The sequence below is a fragment of the Miniopterus schreibersii genome (genome assembly GCF_964146895.1).
Source record: "Miniopterus schreibersii genome assembly, chromosome: 13".
Classification (NCBI taxonomy): domain Eukaryota; kingdom Metazoa; phylum Chordata; class Mammalia; order Chiroptera; family Miniopteridae; genus Miniopterus; species Miniopterus schreibersii.
In genome coordinates, this window is record NC_138113.1 from 53,289,843 (window position 1) to 53,307,687 (window position 17,845).

Genomic DNA, 17,845 nt, shown 5'->3' on the forward strand with positions numbered 1-17,845 from the left:
TGTCACCTCAGAGCCATTGAATTGGGATCCTGAAATGCAATGGAGATGATGGGACCCTGGGTGCAGGGGGAGGTGGGCATGGTTAGTGTCATGGGCAGGCAACAGAGGGTCTGATTCTTGGGTCCCAAGGACTGGACCAGCTGGGCAGCCTCCTGAAGTCCTGCTTGTTCTACAAGCGGAAAAGCTCCAGGGCTAGTGAGCAGTTGGCTTGGGTCCCCAGAAGAGACCGCGGTTTTTGTCAGATGTCATTTGATCGGGCACCTGGTATGGGGAGGGCTTGTGGTGATACCACAGGGCAAGTGCTCTGAGGAGGTGACTTGTGAACTGGCCTGCAGGGGAGGAAGAGCAGCCAGCAGGAGAGCAGCCCTGCAGAGGCCCTGAACAGAGAGGCCCTCACCTGGCTTCCTGCTGAGGAGGAGCAGGCTGGCGGCCCCCGGGGGCTCTGGGCTTCCTCAAGGTTCAGGGGACACCACCAGGGGGCTTGGGCAGAAGAGGGACTTAGTATGTGAAGCTCCCCTGGCTGCTTGCTGGGCGGAGGAGCCGCGTCCTGGGAGAGGCCTGGGTAGGACAGGTGAGGGTGAGGAAAGGAACGGGGAGCAATGGATAAGGGCAGCTCCCCTCTGCTGCTTTCCCCACCTGACGTGCTCCCAGGGCTCACAGAGGTGGAGGGAGCGACCTGTGGGGTCACGGCCCACGGGGCAGAGCTGGGGGGCACCCTCACCCTCCACCCCAAGGCTCCCGGCCCTCCCCATCAGCCCCATGGACCCGCCCCCCAGGCTCTTCACTCCCCTTTTGGAGCAGCTCCTCTGTTTTGGCCGGAGCCTGACTGGGGGGCCTCCTTCCTGCTCTCTTTCTCTTTTCTTTCTGAAAATGTAGGTGGTGAGGAGACTTCCCCTGGCTTCCCCTCCTGCAGGACTGTGCTGGGTCATTACCTGAGCAACTGCTTCCTTGGAGGCTCCTCTCTGCCCTTCACTTTATCACCTCCCTCCCTCGTTCATTGCTTACCTGCTGTTGGTCGCACTCTGCTCTGGGGCCGGTGCAGTATCAGCCACGCCCCCACTCCCCAGATTCTGGTCACTGCTCAGGCCCAGTCCTCAGCTTGTCCTCTTATGGGAGGGATAGCTCTCGGCCACCAGAGTGGGGCCCGGGCCCTTGGACCCCCACCAGCATGGCCGCACCTTGCTTTGAAGGGAGGTGGGGGAGAATGTCCTTCCCAAGGCCCAGCCAGGACACCTGCCCGCCCCACCTGTCCCTGGCCTCTGCCTCCCACTCCGATCACTACCCCTTTCTAACCTTCCAGCCCAGCCTTAGCTGGGCAGGGGTCTTCTATTTCCTTCCTATTTCCCCCAAATTTAGAAGAGGCCATAAAAGTGTCATCTTTTATTTTGCAATGCAAGGACACTAGAAAACAAACAAAAACCCAAACTAGTCTCTATCTATAGTATCATTTCAAAGACAAGGAAGACATGAACCCCTGGGAGGGAATTTACTGACGGTCAGTCCACTGCCATCCTTCCCCATGGCACCTCAGGGACCCTGCCAGCCCGGGGACTGGTGTAGCAGCCTGGTCTGCCCATCTTGGGGAGCATTTGTTTCCTGGCAGCCAGGAAATGCCAGATGCCTGGGTCCCTGAGCCCCAAACTTGTGAAGAAGCGGGGGTAGGGGGTGGGAGGTGATATCAGAAAATGCAGAGCTGGTGACTTAAGATAAAAATGGTCCAGGGTGACAGACTTGTTGGTCCCTCCCACCCCCTGGTGGACAGATGGGGAAATGTCTTTCAAGAGAGACCCCTTGGCAGGCAGGTGAGGAGGGAGGGAGGCCACAGGACCAGGGTGGCCAGGCCAATGGGCACCAGGATCCCCAGCCTTTGAGTATCTCCCCAGAGCCCCAATCTCTCAGTCACCAAGGTTCTGCCTTTTCCCTGAGCAGCCCCAAGCATGGCACAAAGACATTTCTTCCCATCCGTAGTATCTGGAAGCTATTTCTACCTCCCCCGAACACCTACCCACCAAAAAAACCTCAATCCCCCTCCAAGCCAGAGGTGAGGGACTGGGACCCACAGAAACAGGAACACCAAACACACACACACACACACACACCCCACACTGGGAAAGACATCTGGCACAGGAAGGTGGCATTTAGGCCCAAGGGGCTATCAGGGCAGGTGGTTCTCAAACACCTTTCTGAGGGTCTCCCCCTGCCTGCCTTGCCAGTCAGTGCCCAGCAAGCCTTCCCAATGACCCTCTGCCTGCATCCCCATTACACCTACCCTACCCAGTCTCATCTGGCCATTTGGAGGCAGGCAATGGGGGAGGCTGGGTGGGCAGAGCCACTGGATGGGTGGGGCCACAGCAGCCCATTATATCTGTCTGGAGAACCCCGGTTTCCCACTAAAGCTAAGGCAGGATGTCAAGATGCTCAAGGCTGGCTGTTAGTGAACTTCTCCTCGTTAACAAGGCCCTGGGAGGGACCTGGGAGAAGCTCTGAGCGGTAGAAGGGCAAAGTCTCTCAGGATTTGGAAAGAGCATCTAAGGAAAAGCCAGGGAGAGGTGGGAATATGCAGAGGCTCAAAAAGCAGGCCCCATCCTGGGGTCCAGGAGCCACAAATGCATCCCAAGCTCCCAAGCCCCTGTGACCAGTTAGGGGAGGGAGGGGAGAAATCACAGAATTCAGAGCTGACATTTGGCCTTGAAAATTGCCCTCTCCAGCTCTAATTTCACAGGCAAGGAAAGGAAAGGAAGAAGCCCTAGCTCAGAGTCACACAGTAAGTCCCCATTATCGCCAGCCCTGCCACTGAAACTTTGAGGGCAAACACTGCCCTAGTCCTTTACGGACTCTGGTAGAATTCTCAAAACCACCCTTCATTATATCCATTTAATGGGTGAGGAAACTGAGGCTCAGAGAGACCAAGTAACTTGCCCAAAGTCACACATCAATATAAACGAAGCTGATACAGGAGCCCACCACTGTGCGAAGGCAGAGAAAGTAAAAGGCAGAGATTTTCATGTGTATCTGGCAACAACCTTCTTACTGACTTCATTATTCTTATGACCATTTTACAGGTCAGAAAACCGAGGCTTGGAGAGGTTAGAAGAAATTTGCTTCATGCAGAGCTATGTTCAAGTATTTAAACAGGAAGCCGTGGACTGAGGTGCTATGGTAGCCTCTGCAAGCAAACCAAAACCTAAGCCAGAGCCAGAGCACTCAAGCCTGAGAAAATGAAACTTATGAACAGCCAATCACAAGCGGCCCGCGAGGCTTTCCCAACAACTGCTAAGGCTACAGCCAATCAGATGCGTTCCTTGCTTTGCTTCCACATCTTCTCTATAAGAACCTCTCCCCGGGCTCCTGTCGCTGAGCACTCCTGACAACCTTTAGTCTGGTGTTGCCTGATTCAAATGGATGTTTGCTCAAATAAACTCTTGACAGTTTTAATGTGCCTCAGTTTACCTTTTAACAGCTATGAGTGGCAAAGATGAGACTCTTTAAAATTGTTTTTAAATTATGGGAAACAAAGCCCAAAAAGCATTGTGTGATCTTTCAGATCCAGCTAGGGTGTTGACTAACACCTGCCCGGGACATTTGACTCACCAGCAGAGCAGAACTAAGCTGTACCGCTGATGAGGGCCCCGCCATCTCACAAGCCTGGAAAACTGAGAAGCTGAGCAGAGAGCATAACCCACAGGTGGTAGTTTTTCTGCCCGGGATCTTTCTAAGTTTCATTTCTAACTAAACACTCACATATTGGTGTTCTTTTTATTTCCACCCTCTCTGCAACTCCCTGTGTGTCTTTTTTTGAACCAGCTTTGCCATTCTGCTGTTTCCCTCATCAAGGCCTTCAGTAGAACCTTGACACACACTCACTGTCTATTTGTAGGACAATGATATTTTTAAAACATCAGAAGCGATGCTTCGACAATCCAAGCCAGCTGTGCCCAACTTTGTCTATAACCTTGGGTCTCTGCCGTTTCAGTCTGAAGCCCGAGCCCCCTTTCCTGACTCCTGGCCCCTCCCTCTCTCTGCCCTGGGAGCCCCGGGCGTGAGCACCAGGCCTGGGTAGAGTGGGGGGGGGGGGGGTGTGGCCCTGGAGACAGGCTGGGGAGACAGGCTCTCTGCTGTCTTGATGTGGACTCCAGGTGTTAAATGTGACTTTTCCTGTTGAGTTTGGCAGAGACCCCAATGGCCAAGACCAACTATGCTGGTCACACACTAAGGGACTGTGACTCACCCCTACTTATCCCACCAGGGGGCAGAGAAGAGGAAGGTTGGTGAGGTGGAAGGAGGGCTTCTCTGGAAGGGCTGGCTTGTGGGGGGGGTTACCTCCTGTCCTCACCCATCCAGTTGAGGGGCTTCTGGGAAGCCTGTGAGGTCTGGGAATGTGTCCTTGGAGTTTAGGGGATGCAGGGCCAGGTGGGTCTGACCCTCACCTGGAGGAGGTCAGGGTAATGGCTATTGGCTACACTGGCCAGAGGCCACCAGGGTGAGGGGAGGGACCTGGGCACCCCCCAGCAACGGTCATGGAGGCAGAGGGTGCGTTTCTCAGAGCTTCCCCGGGCCCTGTGGAAGAACACCGGGGACTCTGTCTTCAAAGTTTGAGCCTACCCCAAGAAAGATGAGGCCAAGGGACACCACGTGCACCATCAGACGTGGCACAGGCCTGGTCTTGGACCGAAGGGAGCTCCGAGTAAAGCGGGAGTGGAGATTCCCAGGACCCTGCCCACACTCTGCCTTCCTTCTCCACCCCTGAGCTTGGGACAGTCACAGGAGGGGGATCCCTAAGTGAATGGGGGGGGGTCTGCAGCGCTGATGTTGGACAGGGAAGGAGCACTTGAGTCCTCACCACCTGAGAGGGGAGCACTCTGTCCACAGCCCAGGAGCAGCAGTTCCCCAGAGCACACTAAAGGGTCAGGTGACAATGAGCTTCCTCTGAGGGGTCCCTACATCGATCCAGAGTCAATGTTTTTAGCAGCGGCCCACATCCTCTTCAGTAGAGTCTCGGGGTTCACACCCAGCCTGCTCTGGGCCCCTGGCTCCCCGCTCCCAGGGGGTCCTCCCCAGCCCACCATACTGCCATCCCGGAGCCAGCGCCCCCCAGCTGCAAGGAGCTGGGGTGGGCCAGCAAGTCCATGCCTGTGTGTTTTGTTGGGTGAGGGACCTCAGTGTCACCATCCCTTTTGAGACGGACTGAGACCGAGTGACTCGCATTGGGAGCGAGAGCACAGCCGGAGCCGCAGGCGTATCTCGCGGGTAACACGGGAACCAGCACGGAGCCTCCAGGAGCAAAGACTCCTGCTGCTGGGGCTGCAGTAAGCATGGCCGTCACTGCCCAGCCGGGCGACCCTGGGCTGCCGTCACCCGTCACCCACGGAGGGCCCTGAGGCCACACCCCTGCTCCAGACTCACACCTCCACCCCCCCCCCCAGCCAACCTTCATCCCACCACAGCCCTTATTCCTAGAGATTTATTATTGTTTTTGAGAATTTTAAAGCATTATTATTCTGCGGCTTTTCAGATGGTTCATTATGCTTTTGTTCTTCCTTAAACGTTATTCATTAGTATTTACATGCTGACAGGTGTTTAGTGCACCAGGCTCTGGGCTAGGCTCTCAGGATGGGGCAGGGGACAGTGGGGGACCAGGCCTCACCACTGGTGCAGGGACAAAAGCCAGGCTTGTGCGGCCCAGCCCAGTGGTGCTCAGCGTTGACACATGTCCCTTGGCAGGTACGAACATCTTTGAGCCGAATAAGTGGCTTTTAGCTTTGGCTAAGAAGCCAATCAAGTCACTGGCATCTTTCTGTGTTAGGGCTCTATTTTGATATCTCTTCAGGGAATCCCATGATTTCTTCAGCCGTCTCCCCTTGCAAAGTACAAATCTCCTGATACCACCTGCCCGGGCATCCTGCTAAGGAAACAAGGGGTCCCCACATGCAGGAGTTCCTCTCCCTGTGCTGCCTCCTGGGCCCCTTGGCCTCACCTCGGTCTGGTCCTGCTCAGCCCTGGGCACCTGCAAGGGCGCAGGACAGAGGAGGCTTGGTAGAAGGGGCTCTGGCACACAGGGAGTCCCTCCCACACAGGGTCTCCCAGCCTGAGCCTGAGAGCACAGTCTCCAGGGGAGCCCCCTGGCATCTCTGCCAGCAATCCCAGGACAGCTGGTTTTTATAGATGTTGCAAGATGCTTATCACTGACTGAGCTCCTTCTACCGGTCTTTCCACATACTCATTTGTCATTTCTGTCTTTGATGGGCTGGGAGAGGGGTTCCCAAGGAGAGAGGGAGGGAGGAGGGGAGAGGAGCAGGCAGTGGGGTCAGTGAGCACAGGCTGCTGCTGGCTCCCTGCGGCCTGGACAGGGCCTGAGTCTGTGGCCCTAGAGGACACTCCTCCCCACCTCCTTTCCCTCCCCCGGCCCATAAGTGGGGGAGCCCTGGCCTGGCACTCACTGCCCACAGGTCCCAGAGCAGGACTCCAAGGCTGTGGTCAGGGCTGCTGCCCCCCAGTCCTCCTGCCCTGTTCTAGGTGGGTGTCTTTTAGAGAGCCACCCTGCCCCTTCCTGCACCCTTGTCCCTGCCCTGATGAGCGGTCCTCACCTTGAGTCAGGTTCCCAGAGGTGAAGCGGAAGAAGCAGCTGATGACATTGCCCAGGAGCTTCTTGCAGCCTCGGGGAGGCCTGCAGGCGGGCCTGGGGCCTCTCTGCACCCTGCCATCCCTGGGCCTGGCGTGGTCCCAGGGGCCCTCTCCTGCCCTCCCTCTCCCTCTGAGACCCCCACCTGCTCTGTTCCTCCTCTGCCTGCCACTTCCCACTGGACACTCAGAGCCTTTCTCCTAGAACTCTCTCTTCCCCTCTCCTGTCTGTCTTTCCTGTGGGTCTCAGCCTGACCCACTGCAGTTCTGGCCTGTCCACCCCTCCTGCTCTCTTGGCCTTTCTCAGCTCCTCTGCCAGGGGTCAGCCTCCTCCAACAGCCCCTGCTCCTGCCCAGGGCCTGCCAGGCCCCTTCTCCTTGTGCCTGGCTCTGGCTCCTCAGGACCCCGGAGCTCACTGTTTCTGGAGGTGAAAGGGCTCCTGAAGCTTCCTGGGGTGGGAGGGGGGTGGGCCTCGCTCCTGAGCTCCCAACACCAATGAGGAGGTGCCCCTGGTGTGATTTCTGGCTGAGGGTGTAATCTCACTGCAAAGGGGCCTCATCCAGGTCCCAGGGCTTCTCTGCAGCCAGAAAGGGAGCAGCCCTGCTCCAGCCCAGCCCCTGCTTGGAAGGTTCTGGGGCCAGGGACCCTGGGCAAGGCTGGGGGATGGGGTGGGGCCTAGCCTTTGCTCACTGATCCCATCCTCCAGCCCTGCTGGCAGAGAATAGGGAAAATGAAGAGTGTGACTGGAACAGGAACTGTTGATCCACCACCCCGTTGCCCCCACATTTATTGAGCACCTAGTGTGTACCTAAGGTCCTCCTGGGCACGGGTGCTTCCAGTCGCCATGACCCCACAAGGCACGCTGGCAGAGAAAGCCGCGTCACTAGTCTTCCTCTTCTACCTTTTCAACTACACAACTCAGATTTTGTTGGAGGTGGAAACACACCCAGCTTTAAAAAGTGTCATTCCGCATTCCTTGCAGTTAAGGTGGCTCAGTTCTGGCCAGTGAAATGTAGAATGAGTCCTCCAGAGCTGCCTGTATGTGTTGCTCTCCTGATGTAGGCAACACCGCTTCCCCCTTCGCCCGGTTTCTCCTTCCTCTTGCCTGGAACAAAGCCACGATGGCTGGAGCCAAAGCAACGACTTTTCGGCTTCGAGGGAAAGGGCAAAAAACCCCACAGACCTTCACTCTCACATCCTGAAGCTGCTAAACTGCTGCCAGCCACTGCCTAGCCCAGATTTCTCAAACAGAAGATACATGCCTCTGTCTAAATTAAGTCACGTTATTTGGGTTTCTTTACATGCTAGCAAGTGCAGTATTTGATGGGCCTTCTTATGCACCACAGTTAAGGGGGCCACTCCAAGCTGCTTCCTGAGCACCAGCAAAGCTTGTGGCAGGAAGGCTGCTCTGTCCCTGGGCCTGATGACCAAGCACATTTCAATGGCACCCAAATGCGATGCAACATTCCATGGTCTCTTTGGGTTTTGAGGGAAGCCAGGCTTTCTTTGGCAAAGGTCTTTTCTTCTTTGCACATAGAACAAGTGACTTCTTACTAGGCTCTCATGGAGACGGGATGCCTGACTGTGGGACACTGAGTGGCCCTGTGACTGAGGACACCCACCAGGAACACACATGGACCTTTCCCTCAGCGATAAAGGCATGGTCACCATGCTCAGGTGCTCTGTATGGGCTTAGGGTTGGGGCATCTAGAAGGCTCAGGTGTATGTGGAGGTCCTCAGCCCCCCTGGTAACAGCCACATTGCCACCTTCCCCTCAACTCACGCCTGAGGCCCTTGGGGAGTCCTTAAGACCATTTGAGGAGATGTGTTTGTATGTCATTTACAGACAGAACTGGCACAGACTCTAAGTTGACAAGGCAGCCCAGTAGGGGAGGGGTGTGGAAAAGACATTGTCCTGGTGGGCAGAATGTTGAACATGCCTGCTAGCCCACGTGGGCTGGCAGGAGAGGTGGCCTGGGATACAGATTACAATGTCCTGGGCAGTTGCCAATCACTCATTCAAGGGCCAGGGGAGGGGAGGAAACAAGGTTGGAGGAGTGGCGACCAGGTCTCCACAAAAAAACCTCAGTCTTTTGCATTGCTCTCTGAAGGGCCTGAGGCCTGAGGAAGCCCCGTGTCAGGTGGCATTAGCCTGTGTTCCTGGCTCCGTAGGTCCCCTTGCTGGGCTGGGCTGGCCGCAGCTGCTGTCAAGCCCCCAGCTGCCAGCAGGTGGCAGGTCAGCTCCATTCTATCCCTTCCCTCCTGGCAGCGGCTCTGGACTAGACACTCATTCTGTCTGTGCTCCTTCCTGACCGCCCTGGTTCTGCCAACACCACCGCCCATCACAGTGTCCCACACATCACTGCTACTCACCAGGGACTCTTTTTACAACAAAGAAATGTGACCAAAGGCAGTGCTTACAAGACCCCCTGGCTTCTCCCTGCCCCAGTGCCCAGAGCCTTACAGAGCAGTGGGAGCACCTCCTGCTGGCTGGTTCCAGCACTAGCTCCAGATTCAGGCGCTGTCCTGTCAAATGCTGGTGGTCCTCCTCCCCCAGCCACCAACACGGGTCCAGGGACCAAGGGAAGTGGTGGTGGTGGCCCTCAGGCCATCTCCAGGCCACCCACTTAGTACTTCTGCTTTTCATTTCCAATACTGTTGACTCCAGAGTAGAGGTTTTAAATCCCAAAGAAGAACACTTCCTTAGAGGGGAGCCGCCTCTGGGTCTCTGAGATGGCCCCCAGTGCTGGGGAGGGTCACACTTCTCCTGGGTGGGGTGGGGACACTCCACCTGCCCTGTGCTCCCCTTTCCTGGGCACAATTCTTCTAGAGGCTATGCTGCTGACCAGCTCCTAACTCTGTGGTGGGGCCTTCACAGCCCAGAAGTGACACTGGGGCACCGAGGCAGCTGGTTGGCTTTGGCCCGCAAGACTCTGGCCCCTAGTCCCACCCTCTCTTGACCGAGTGGCCCGAGCTCAGAGACACAGTGCAGTTTCCTGGGCCTGGGCCCGGGCTTCTGCTCTGGCTGTCCCAGAAACCTGCCTCTCTGACTCGTTTCTGTGAATGGAAAAACCCCGACAACAAGGGCACAGTGTCTCTCTCAGCTGCCCGCCACTTCCCGCGGGCGCCCGCTGCCCAGGCCACCGGGCTGGAGGTGACGGAGCTGCGCTGAATGGCACCCATTGTTTCCTGTGCCCAGAGCCCCAAGGAAGCTCCTGAGGAGCAGGGTGCCCCATCTGCTCACAGTTTAGTGTTTCATGTGCGCACATGGCCCTCCCTGTGACCAGCAGTGCTGTCCTGTGGGACACACACAAGATATGGTGCGTGGAGGAGGCAGGCAGGGTCTCAGCCCCCCAGTCCATGAGCCTGACTGCTGCCCACACAAACCCCAGAAGCTCCCTCTTCCCTCAGCTCCCGAGAGAAAAGACATGGGAGGCACAGGTCAAGGTGGGCACCTGGCCCTGAGCACAAGGCAGAAGCTCCAGGTCAGAACCCGCGCTGCCCCTAACGCCATGCAACCTGCTGAGTCACTCGACCTCCCTGAGCTCCAAATTGTTAGTCGACAGCGATCTGCACCGCCTGCGTCACAGAGCTAAACAGGCCTGGTTTTCCTGTGCCTCTCATCCTCTGGGTGCCTGGCCTGCTGCCTGGTCAACACATCCACCCAGAGCCTGGCGTCTTGGGCCTGCCCTCCCTCCCCTGCAGTTCCCTCAGCTGCGTGGCTGTGACAAGTTGTTCAGCAGACACATCTGGATAACTCAGTAGGATCCAAATGTGAAAGGCCCTGCCTCTCCGAGCCCACTCTGAGCTGAAGGTGGGACATGTGGGTATGGTCCCCTTGGCTCCCTCTCATTGTGACCTTTAACAGCAAGTCTGCCCCCAGCTAGCCTTCCTCTGCGTCCACCCACACTCGGAGTGCTTTTTAGCCAACAGCCTGCACAGGGCAGCCACTTCTCTCCTTGCCTAACAAACACCCACAATGCAGACCCAGTGAAAGGGTGGCACACTACACCCAGCCCCAGCTTGAAATTTGGAAATTGGAGATGGGGCCCCACAGGAGAAAGGCCTGGGCGGGGTGATGTGCCTGATAGAGAGAACCAGGAAGGGAGAGACAGACAGACACTGAAGCCAGGCTGAGGGGCTGCAAGATCACCAAGGAAACCCTGGGCAGCTGGTGGGGAAGTGGAGCCTTTAGCTGAGGAGGAGTAGCTGCCAGGCTGGTCACTCCAGAGCACTATGGCTCCCTTCTGCTCTCAATAAGGACCGAACTGCTTTTATCCTGCTGCAGAATGACCAGCATCGTGTGGGAGCGTCCCAGGTAAGCTGTTTGCATAAACTTCATGTTTCTGCCACATGCAAAATCTGTTCCCCTCTCCAAGAAGTTGGGGAGAGCACATGGATCCCACGCACGTTTACATGCATTAGAGCCTCTGAGGGAGGCCACTGTGGGGAAGGCCAAGAACAAATGTCAGGCCAGGGTGACAGAGCAGCACAGACAGGCAGGGGCTCCGGGGGATGCAGAGGTGAGGCAGTTGTGCTGGGAGCTCCCCAGAGTGGGTCTCAGATAAAGGACGGGGGCCTGGCTGGAAGCCCTGTGCACACACTGGAGTTGGCTACGGGCCTCTGTGCCTGATCCCCTCCTCACTCCTACCCTATCATGTCCAGGGGACTGGGGCCACAATTGTGCCCATTCTCCCGCCAAGGGGACTGAGGCTCCCTGGAGATCACACAGAGAGGGTCTGAGACCAAAAACAAAACAGCTGTCAGAGCCACGTCCTCACCTTTTCCTCAAAGTCAGAAAGAGAGACTTTCCTCAAAGTCTCACGCTTATTCATGTGTGTGACTGCGTCTGGCATGGACACCTGTGTATGATATTGTGTATGTACACGTGTGTATCCGTAGGTACAAGGTGGGAAGATGTGCACACGTGTGGTGGATGCACAGGTGTGCATGGTAGGTGTGCACAGGTGTAAGTGAATGGTGTGTGCACATGTGTGAGAGTACGGAGGCCGCACCTCCTGCTGTGTCACACACAGCAAACATCAAATATCACCACAGCCGCGCAGGGCAGCCACTTCTATCTGTGCCTCACAAGCCGCCAGAGTGCAGGCCCAGTGAAGAGCCAGCCCCAGCCCCGTGTGCACAAGGCAGGGCCTCCCCTCCCCAGGCCCCTGCACACATGTGCCCTGCAGGTGGACACCAGCCCCTTTTACAGAGGAATAGAAAAGATGAGCTCCAGCAGGTGAGGCGGGTGCTGTGAGCTGGGCCTGTCAGCCTCTGAAGCTGGGCCCCACCCTCCCAGCTCCCCAAGTGGAACCTCCAGAACGGTCCCAATCCTCTGCCTTGAGCTCAGTGCTCCGCAAGGATGAATGAGGGTAGGCATGAATGAATGAAAACACATCTCCCGATGGAGACAGAGGTGGTGTGGCCTGGATTGGAGCCCCAGGATGGTCTCTGAGCCCTCAGAGAGGACAGAGCTCAGAGCAGATCCCCCGCCCTGCCCGGACCCCTACCTGAGCCTTGGGGGGCAGTGTTGGACAGGATCCACTTGACCAGGCAGCACCGCATCAGGGCCTGGCGGGTGAGCCTTGGCCTCTGCCACTTGACACCCTGCTTCTTGCTTAGTGGCATGTGCCCAGGGTCCCCCAGGAGGCTGCCATCTGACACCTTCATCGCCTCCTGCAGCAGGAACAAGCAGAGTGGCCCTGAGCCCTTGCTCACCAAGGGGACCTCCAGATCACCCCAGGCTCCCCCAACCTCCTAGGCAAGGCCTCCTTAACTCCTCCCAGTGTCTTGTCTTACTGGGGTGCATGCAAGGGACCCTCAGGCCCATGCTTTAAGGCCCAGCCACAGGCACCTCTCCCACGAAGCTTGCCCGGTTTCTGGGCTGAGGGGACTGTGTCCAGTGGAACTCTGGGTTGAGGGTAGGGCCTGTGGGCTCCCCACTCTGCACCCTGCTCTGGCACACAGTGGGGCCCCTGGAAGGAGGGAGGTGAGGTCCCTATTTGCTCATCAGACTTCATCCTCACCCCGGCATGGGTCTGGTTGTCAGAATTAGACAGTGCCTTAGAGATCACAAGCCCTCCCTTGACTGAAATCCAGAGAGGGTAGCAGACCTGTACAAGGTCGCACAGCAAAACTGGGCCTCCTCACTTCACTCCACGCCTTCCATCTTTTCCCACTGCATGAGAGACCCGGGCCCCCGGAGGTTGAGGGGCACACTGATGGAACCCACCCCCCTGAGCTGTGCAATGATTGGAAAAACAGCGCAAACAATAAACTGTAGAGACCTAGGCGGAGAGGCCACAGGGGATCATTCAGAGATGCCAGATGTGCGCTCCAGTGGTGTGGATGAGAGAGAACAACCTGGGCAGAGGCCCCAGAGCAGCGAGATTTGTTTTTCTACAACAATATCTTGAGCCGCCCCAACCTGGCTCCCAGAGAGCCCACACTGGCAGCAGAGTCGCCCCTTGGGGCATCTGTCCAGTCTCGTTTGTGGCCTTGTGTCCTGCTCTCCTGCTGGAGATGGCTACGCCATTGGTGTGGCCTGGCCAAATGGGTCACTGCCACAGGCAGCCACAGGCTCATTCCATTCATGACATGCCTAAGTGCCAGTTATAGGAGGCAGCAGCAACCCCATGAGGGTGGGTTGGTGGCCAGGATGATGGCCACTGGGCTGGCTGGTCATGTCCTTCTAGGTCAGGGTGCTATTTTGCACAGCTCTGAAAAATTCTTGGTTGTTCAAAGCAAATAACAGAGGCCGAGCCCCAAATGTAGCCCCTGCTTCAGGTTCTTAGGTACAAGGAACTGAGACTGACCCAGGCTGATTTTAACCAGAAAAGAATGAGCAGTAGGCAGCCCAGGCCAGTCACAGCCTCCCCAGGGAGGACAGACAGCCAGGCAGACAGAACAGAGCAAAGAGCAGGCAGCTGGACAGCCAGACCTCAGCCATGTCACCCCACAGAGGGCCCTGTGAACACCTCTCCCGCTGCTGGGTAACACTGGCCCTGCTCCTGGCGTTGTCACCCGCTGGCCCCATGGCCCTGCTGTCCCTGGAACCTGAAGGCTGCAGCTGGGGCCATCTCAGTTGAGTTACTAGCTTCAGGTTCAAGGTCAAGAGTGGAGGAATCCCGCCAGCTGGTGTGGCTAAGCGGTTGAGCATTGACCTATGAACCAGGTCATGGTTTCATTCCCCATCAGGGCACGTGCCCAGGTTGCAGGCTCGATCCCTGGTGGGGGGCGTGCAGGAGGCAGCCGATCAATGACTCTCTCATCGTTGATGTTTCTATCTCTCTCCCTCTCCCTTCCTCTCTCTGAAATCAATAAAGATATTTTTTAAAAAGTCCCAGGCTACAAGGGAAACGGGGGCAACAAGTGTCTGGCCTGTTAGACTCTCTTATCGTGCCCCCAATGGGGACTTTCTTAGACATGAGGAACAGGAAAGCCCTACAAACACTCCTAAACTGTGGGATTCTGATGCCTGAGTGGGTGAGGGGAGGCTGGTCTGCTCACCCCACAGGATCCCATTAGGTGGGACAACCCCCACAAGGCCCAAACACGTTGGGGGGTTGGCCTCCAGGTCAGTTTTGGTAAAGTGGCCATCCAGACAGGGCAATTTCCAAACCCCTAATCCTGACTTTTGGGGCATTCCCAAGCCTGGTGCCAGCTGCCAGGACCCCTCTCACAGTTTCGCCTCCCCAAGCCACCTCCTGCCACACACCCTCCTTGGGAGCACCCCCCAAGCTCCTCCCCTCCTCCAAAGCTCACCCTGGCAATGAGGCTGGGCAATAGGTGCCTAGAGCTGCAGCAATCTCACCGTTCTGATGGCACAGAAAGAGGGAGCAGGCAGGGTCCTGGGATGCAGGGATGCTTAGGGAGGCCCCTACATACACCTACACACAAACACGTACTCACATATACACACATGCACGCGTGCACATACGCACAGGTCCTGCCTGCCTGTCAGAGAGGTCCCTTCTCCATTATTAATGACCTCATTCAGGAGAGAAATGGCCTCAATGAATAAGCCTTTATTTCGGTCCCTGGGGCACGGGGGCTGGGGTGGGGAGAGGCAGCTGGTGCTTCATCATTGCATGAATTCTTTGCTGAGGGCTCCTACATTAGTGGAGAAGGCCTAAAGGAGAAACTGAGGTGGGCTTTAGAGCCTTGGGGAGGACCCGTCAGTCTCAGGACAGGGCTGGCATCGGCTGGCCATGGGGATTCCGCTCTGCAACCCAGGCCTGAGCTGATGGGAGAGACCAGCGGGTGGCCCTGGGTTCTCTCCTCCTGGGAAGGCTAGAGGCCCCAGGGCAGGGCCAAGAGCTCCCTTCCTGCATTCTGTTCGGGGTCTCAGTGTCACCTCGTCATTGTGACAATCCCAGAGGTTGGCAACACCACCTCCATTTTAAAAATGAGGAAAGACGGCCCAGTGGAGACTTTTGTTTCAGGGCCACACTGCTCAAGGCTTCCTGGTCCCACAGTCAGGCAGTCTTGGCCATGAGCTCGCAGCTTGGCTCTCCTGGGGCCAAGGAAAGGAGGGTTTCCCCAGCCCCCCAATCATGAAAGAGTCACTGTTCACAAATGCTCTGCTGTGCCCCTGGGCTAGGGAACCCCAGCATGTGGCCCCTGGGCAGGGTCCAGGGAGGGGGATGGCAGGAGCCCTGAGCCAGGCCCTCCACATGACTGAGGGCCAGGACCCCGTGAATCATCCTCTATGAAGTGGGGGGTCCTTAGAGTAGGAACGAGGGGCCCGTGGTGGCTGAGCTGGCGCAGGGCCGCCCAGCCGCCAGGAGCGGGTTGAGTGCTGTGGACTGGGCCCATCAGACCGTGGGGAGGGCAGGAGGAGTGATGGCTTCACCTCCTCATGAATATTTGACACTTGTCTGTCTGGGAGAGGGTCTGACTGGACTGTCAGGGACCGTTATAGCCACTCCAGCTCCCTCCCCTGGGCTGGGAGGCTCTGGGGCACCAAAGGGAGGGAGCCCTGAGAGATGACACATCACCCTGTCACCCCATGGAGCCTCTGTGCTGGAAGGTAACAGTCTTGGACAGCTGGGTCAGTGAGGGGACCCCAACCAAGTCAAATCCCCTCTCACCCCTGCTTAGCACACCCGGGGCATTTCACACAAAACCCCAAGGCCTTGGTCCCACCTGCAAAGCTCCACTCCAATCAGCCCCGTCCCATCCACCCGCCACCACCTCACTCTGCTCTTCACATGCCCAGCACAATCTGTTGTCCCACCTGTACACTTCCCCTTCCACCTGCACACTTCCCCCTCCACCTGCACACTTCCCCCTCCACCTGCACACTTCCCCCTCCACCTGCACACTTCCTCCTCCACCTGCACAGTTACCCCTCCACCTGCACACTTCCTCCTCCACCTGCACAGTTACCCCTCCACCTGCACACTTCCCTTGCTCCACCTGCACACTTCCCCCTCCACCTGCACACTTCCCCCTCCACCTGCATACTTCCCTTGCTCCATCTGCACACTTCCACCTACACACTTCCCCCTCCACCTGCACACTTCCCCCTCCACCTGCACACTTCCTCCTCCACCTGCACAGTTACCCCTCCACCTGCACACTTCCCTTGCTCCACCTGCACACTTCCCCCTCCACCTGCACACTTCCCCCTCCACCTGCATACTTCCCTTGCTCCATCTGCACACTTCCACCTACACACTTCCCCCTCCACCTGCACACTTCCCCCTCCACCTGCACACTTCCCTTGCTCCACCTGCAATTTCCCTTCCTCTACCTGCACACTGACCCCCTGGACTGTCGAGGCTGATCGCTTCTCTCTTTCAGGCCTCCTTTAGGTCAGGTACTGGGAGTTGCCCTCACCTCCAGGTTGCCCTCCTTCACGCAGGCTCCATCTCAGCACCTGCAGTGCCCCACAGCCTGTATGGCTTTTGAGTTTATCCTATGTATTAGTTTTCTGACCCATTTTCTGTCTGTTTCCCTCATCCCCCTGCTCATGCCAGCTCTGAGGGTGGGCCCTGGCCTGTTGTGGGAATTTCTCTTTCCCATCAAGCGCGCCCAGCACCCAGGAGGCCCTGGCTTCCAAAACCCAGCAGAAAAAGAACAGAGTGTCATTGAGAAGATGGCAAAGCCATGCACAGACATTCCCCCAAGGAGGACACACAGGTAGCCGAGGACACAAGAAAACATGTTCAACGTTATTAGTCATCTGGGAAATGCAAAAAAACTGCATTGTGATGTCACTCACACCTATGACAATGACTAAGGTAAGAAGCAGTGACAGCACCAAATGCCAGCGATGATGCACAGAAACTGCCTGACTCCCGATCGGGATGTAAAATGCTTCAGCCATTCTGGAAAATAGTTGGTGGCTTCTTAAAAAACAAATATGCCACTGCCATCTGACCCAGCAATTGCACCGTCCAGCATGTAGCCCAGCAATAAAAGCCTGCACACGACTGTTCACAGCAGCTGCACTTACAGCAGCTCCGAACGGGAGAGGCCCGAGAGGTCCTTGTTGGGGTGACTAGTTAAACAAAGTGGTACATCTACACCACGGAATACTAGGCAGCGATAAAAAGCAACGGACTATAGATGCCCACAAGAAACTGGATGAATCTCCAGGAGGGTATCCTGAATGAAAAAAACCAATCTCAAAAGGTCACATACTGTACGATTCTATTTATAAAGAACGACAAAATTTTAGAAATGAAACAGGTTAGTGGGCTTGGGGTTAATAGCAGGGGCAGGGGTGAGAGGGAGGGAGGTGTGGCTCTGCCAGGGCAACACAGGAGATGCTTGTGATGGGCCTGCGCTATGTTGTGACTGCGGAGGTGGAAACACAAAGCCACACAACTACATAAAATCACACAACACTAAGCCCACGTGCACACACACACACACACACACACACACACAAATAAGCACATGTAAAACTAAGGAGGCCAGGATGAGACTGGTGGACTGCACCACTGTCAATGTCACACTGTGACTTGTACGTCAGTTTTGCAAGATGCTAACATCAGGGGAGCTGGGGAAAGAGCATGCAAAGTCTCTCTGTATTATTTCTTACAATTGCATGGAGATCTACAATCAGCTCAATAAAGTTTCAATTCAGAAATACACACACACACACACACGAGTATTAAAAAAATACACACACACACACACACACACACACAAAGCCCTCAGTAAATACTCATGAATGACTGGGTTCAAGTCCCATCACACTCTCCATAATTCA

General features: G+C 56.4%; 1 protein-coding gene across 1 annotated transcript in view; it reads right to left on the bottom strand.

The window, feature by feature from the left end:
- KCNIP3 (potassium voltage-gated channel interacting protein 3) overlaps positions 1–17,845 on the bottom strand; it is a 63,478-nt gene that overhangs the window by 37,296 nt on the left and 8,337 nt on the right. The window contains exon 2 of the mRNA XM_081156461.1: positions 12,132–12,297. Within this exon, the coding sequence (XP_081012587.1) occupies positions 12,132–12,297 (166 nt within the window). The remainder of the gene's footprint in view (positions 1–12,131; positions 12,298–17,845) is intronic.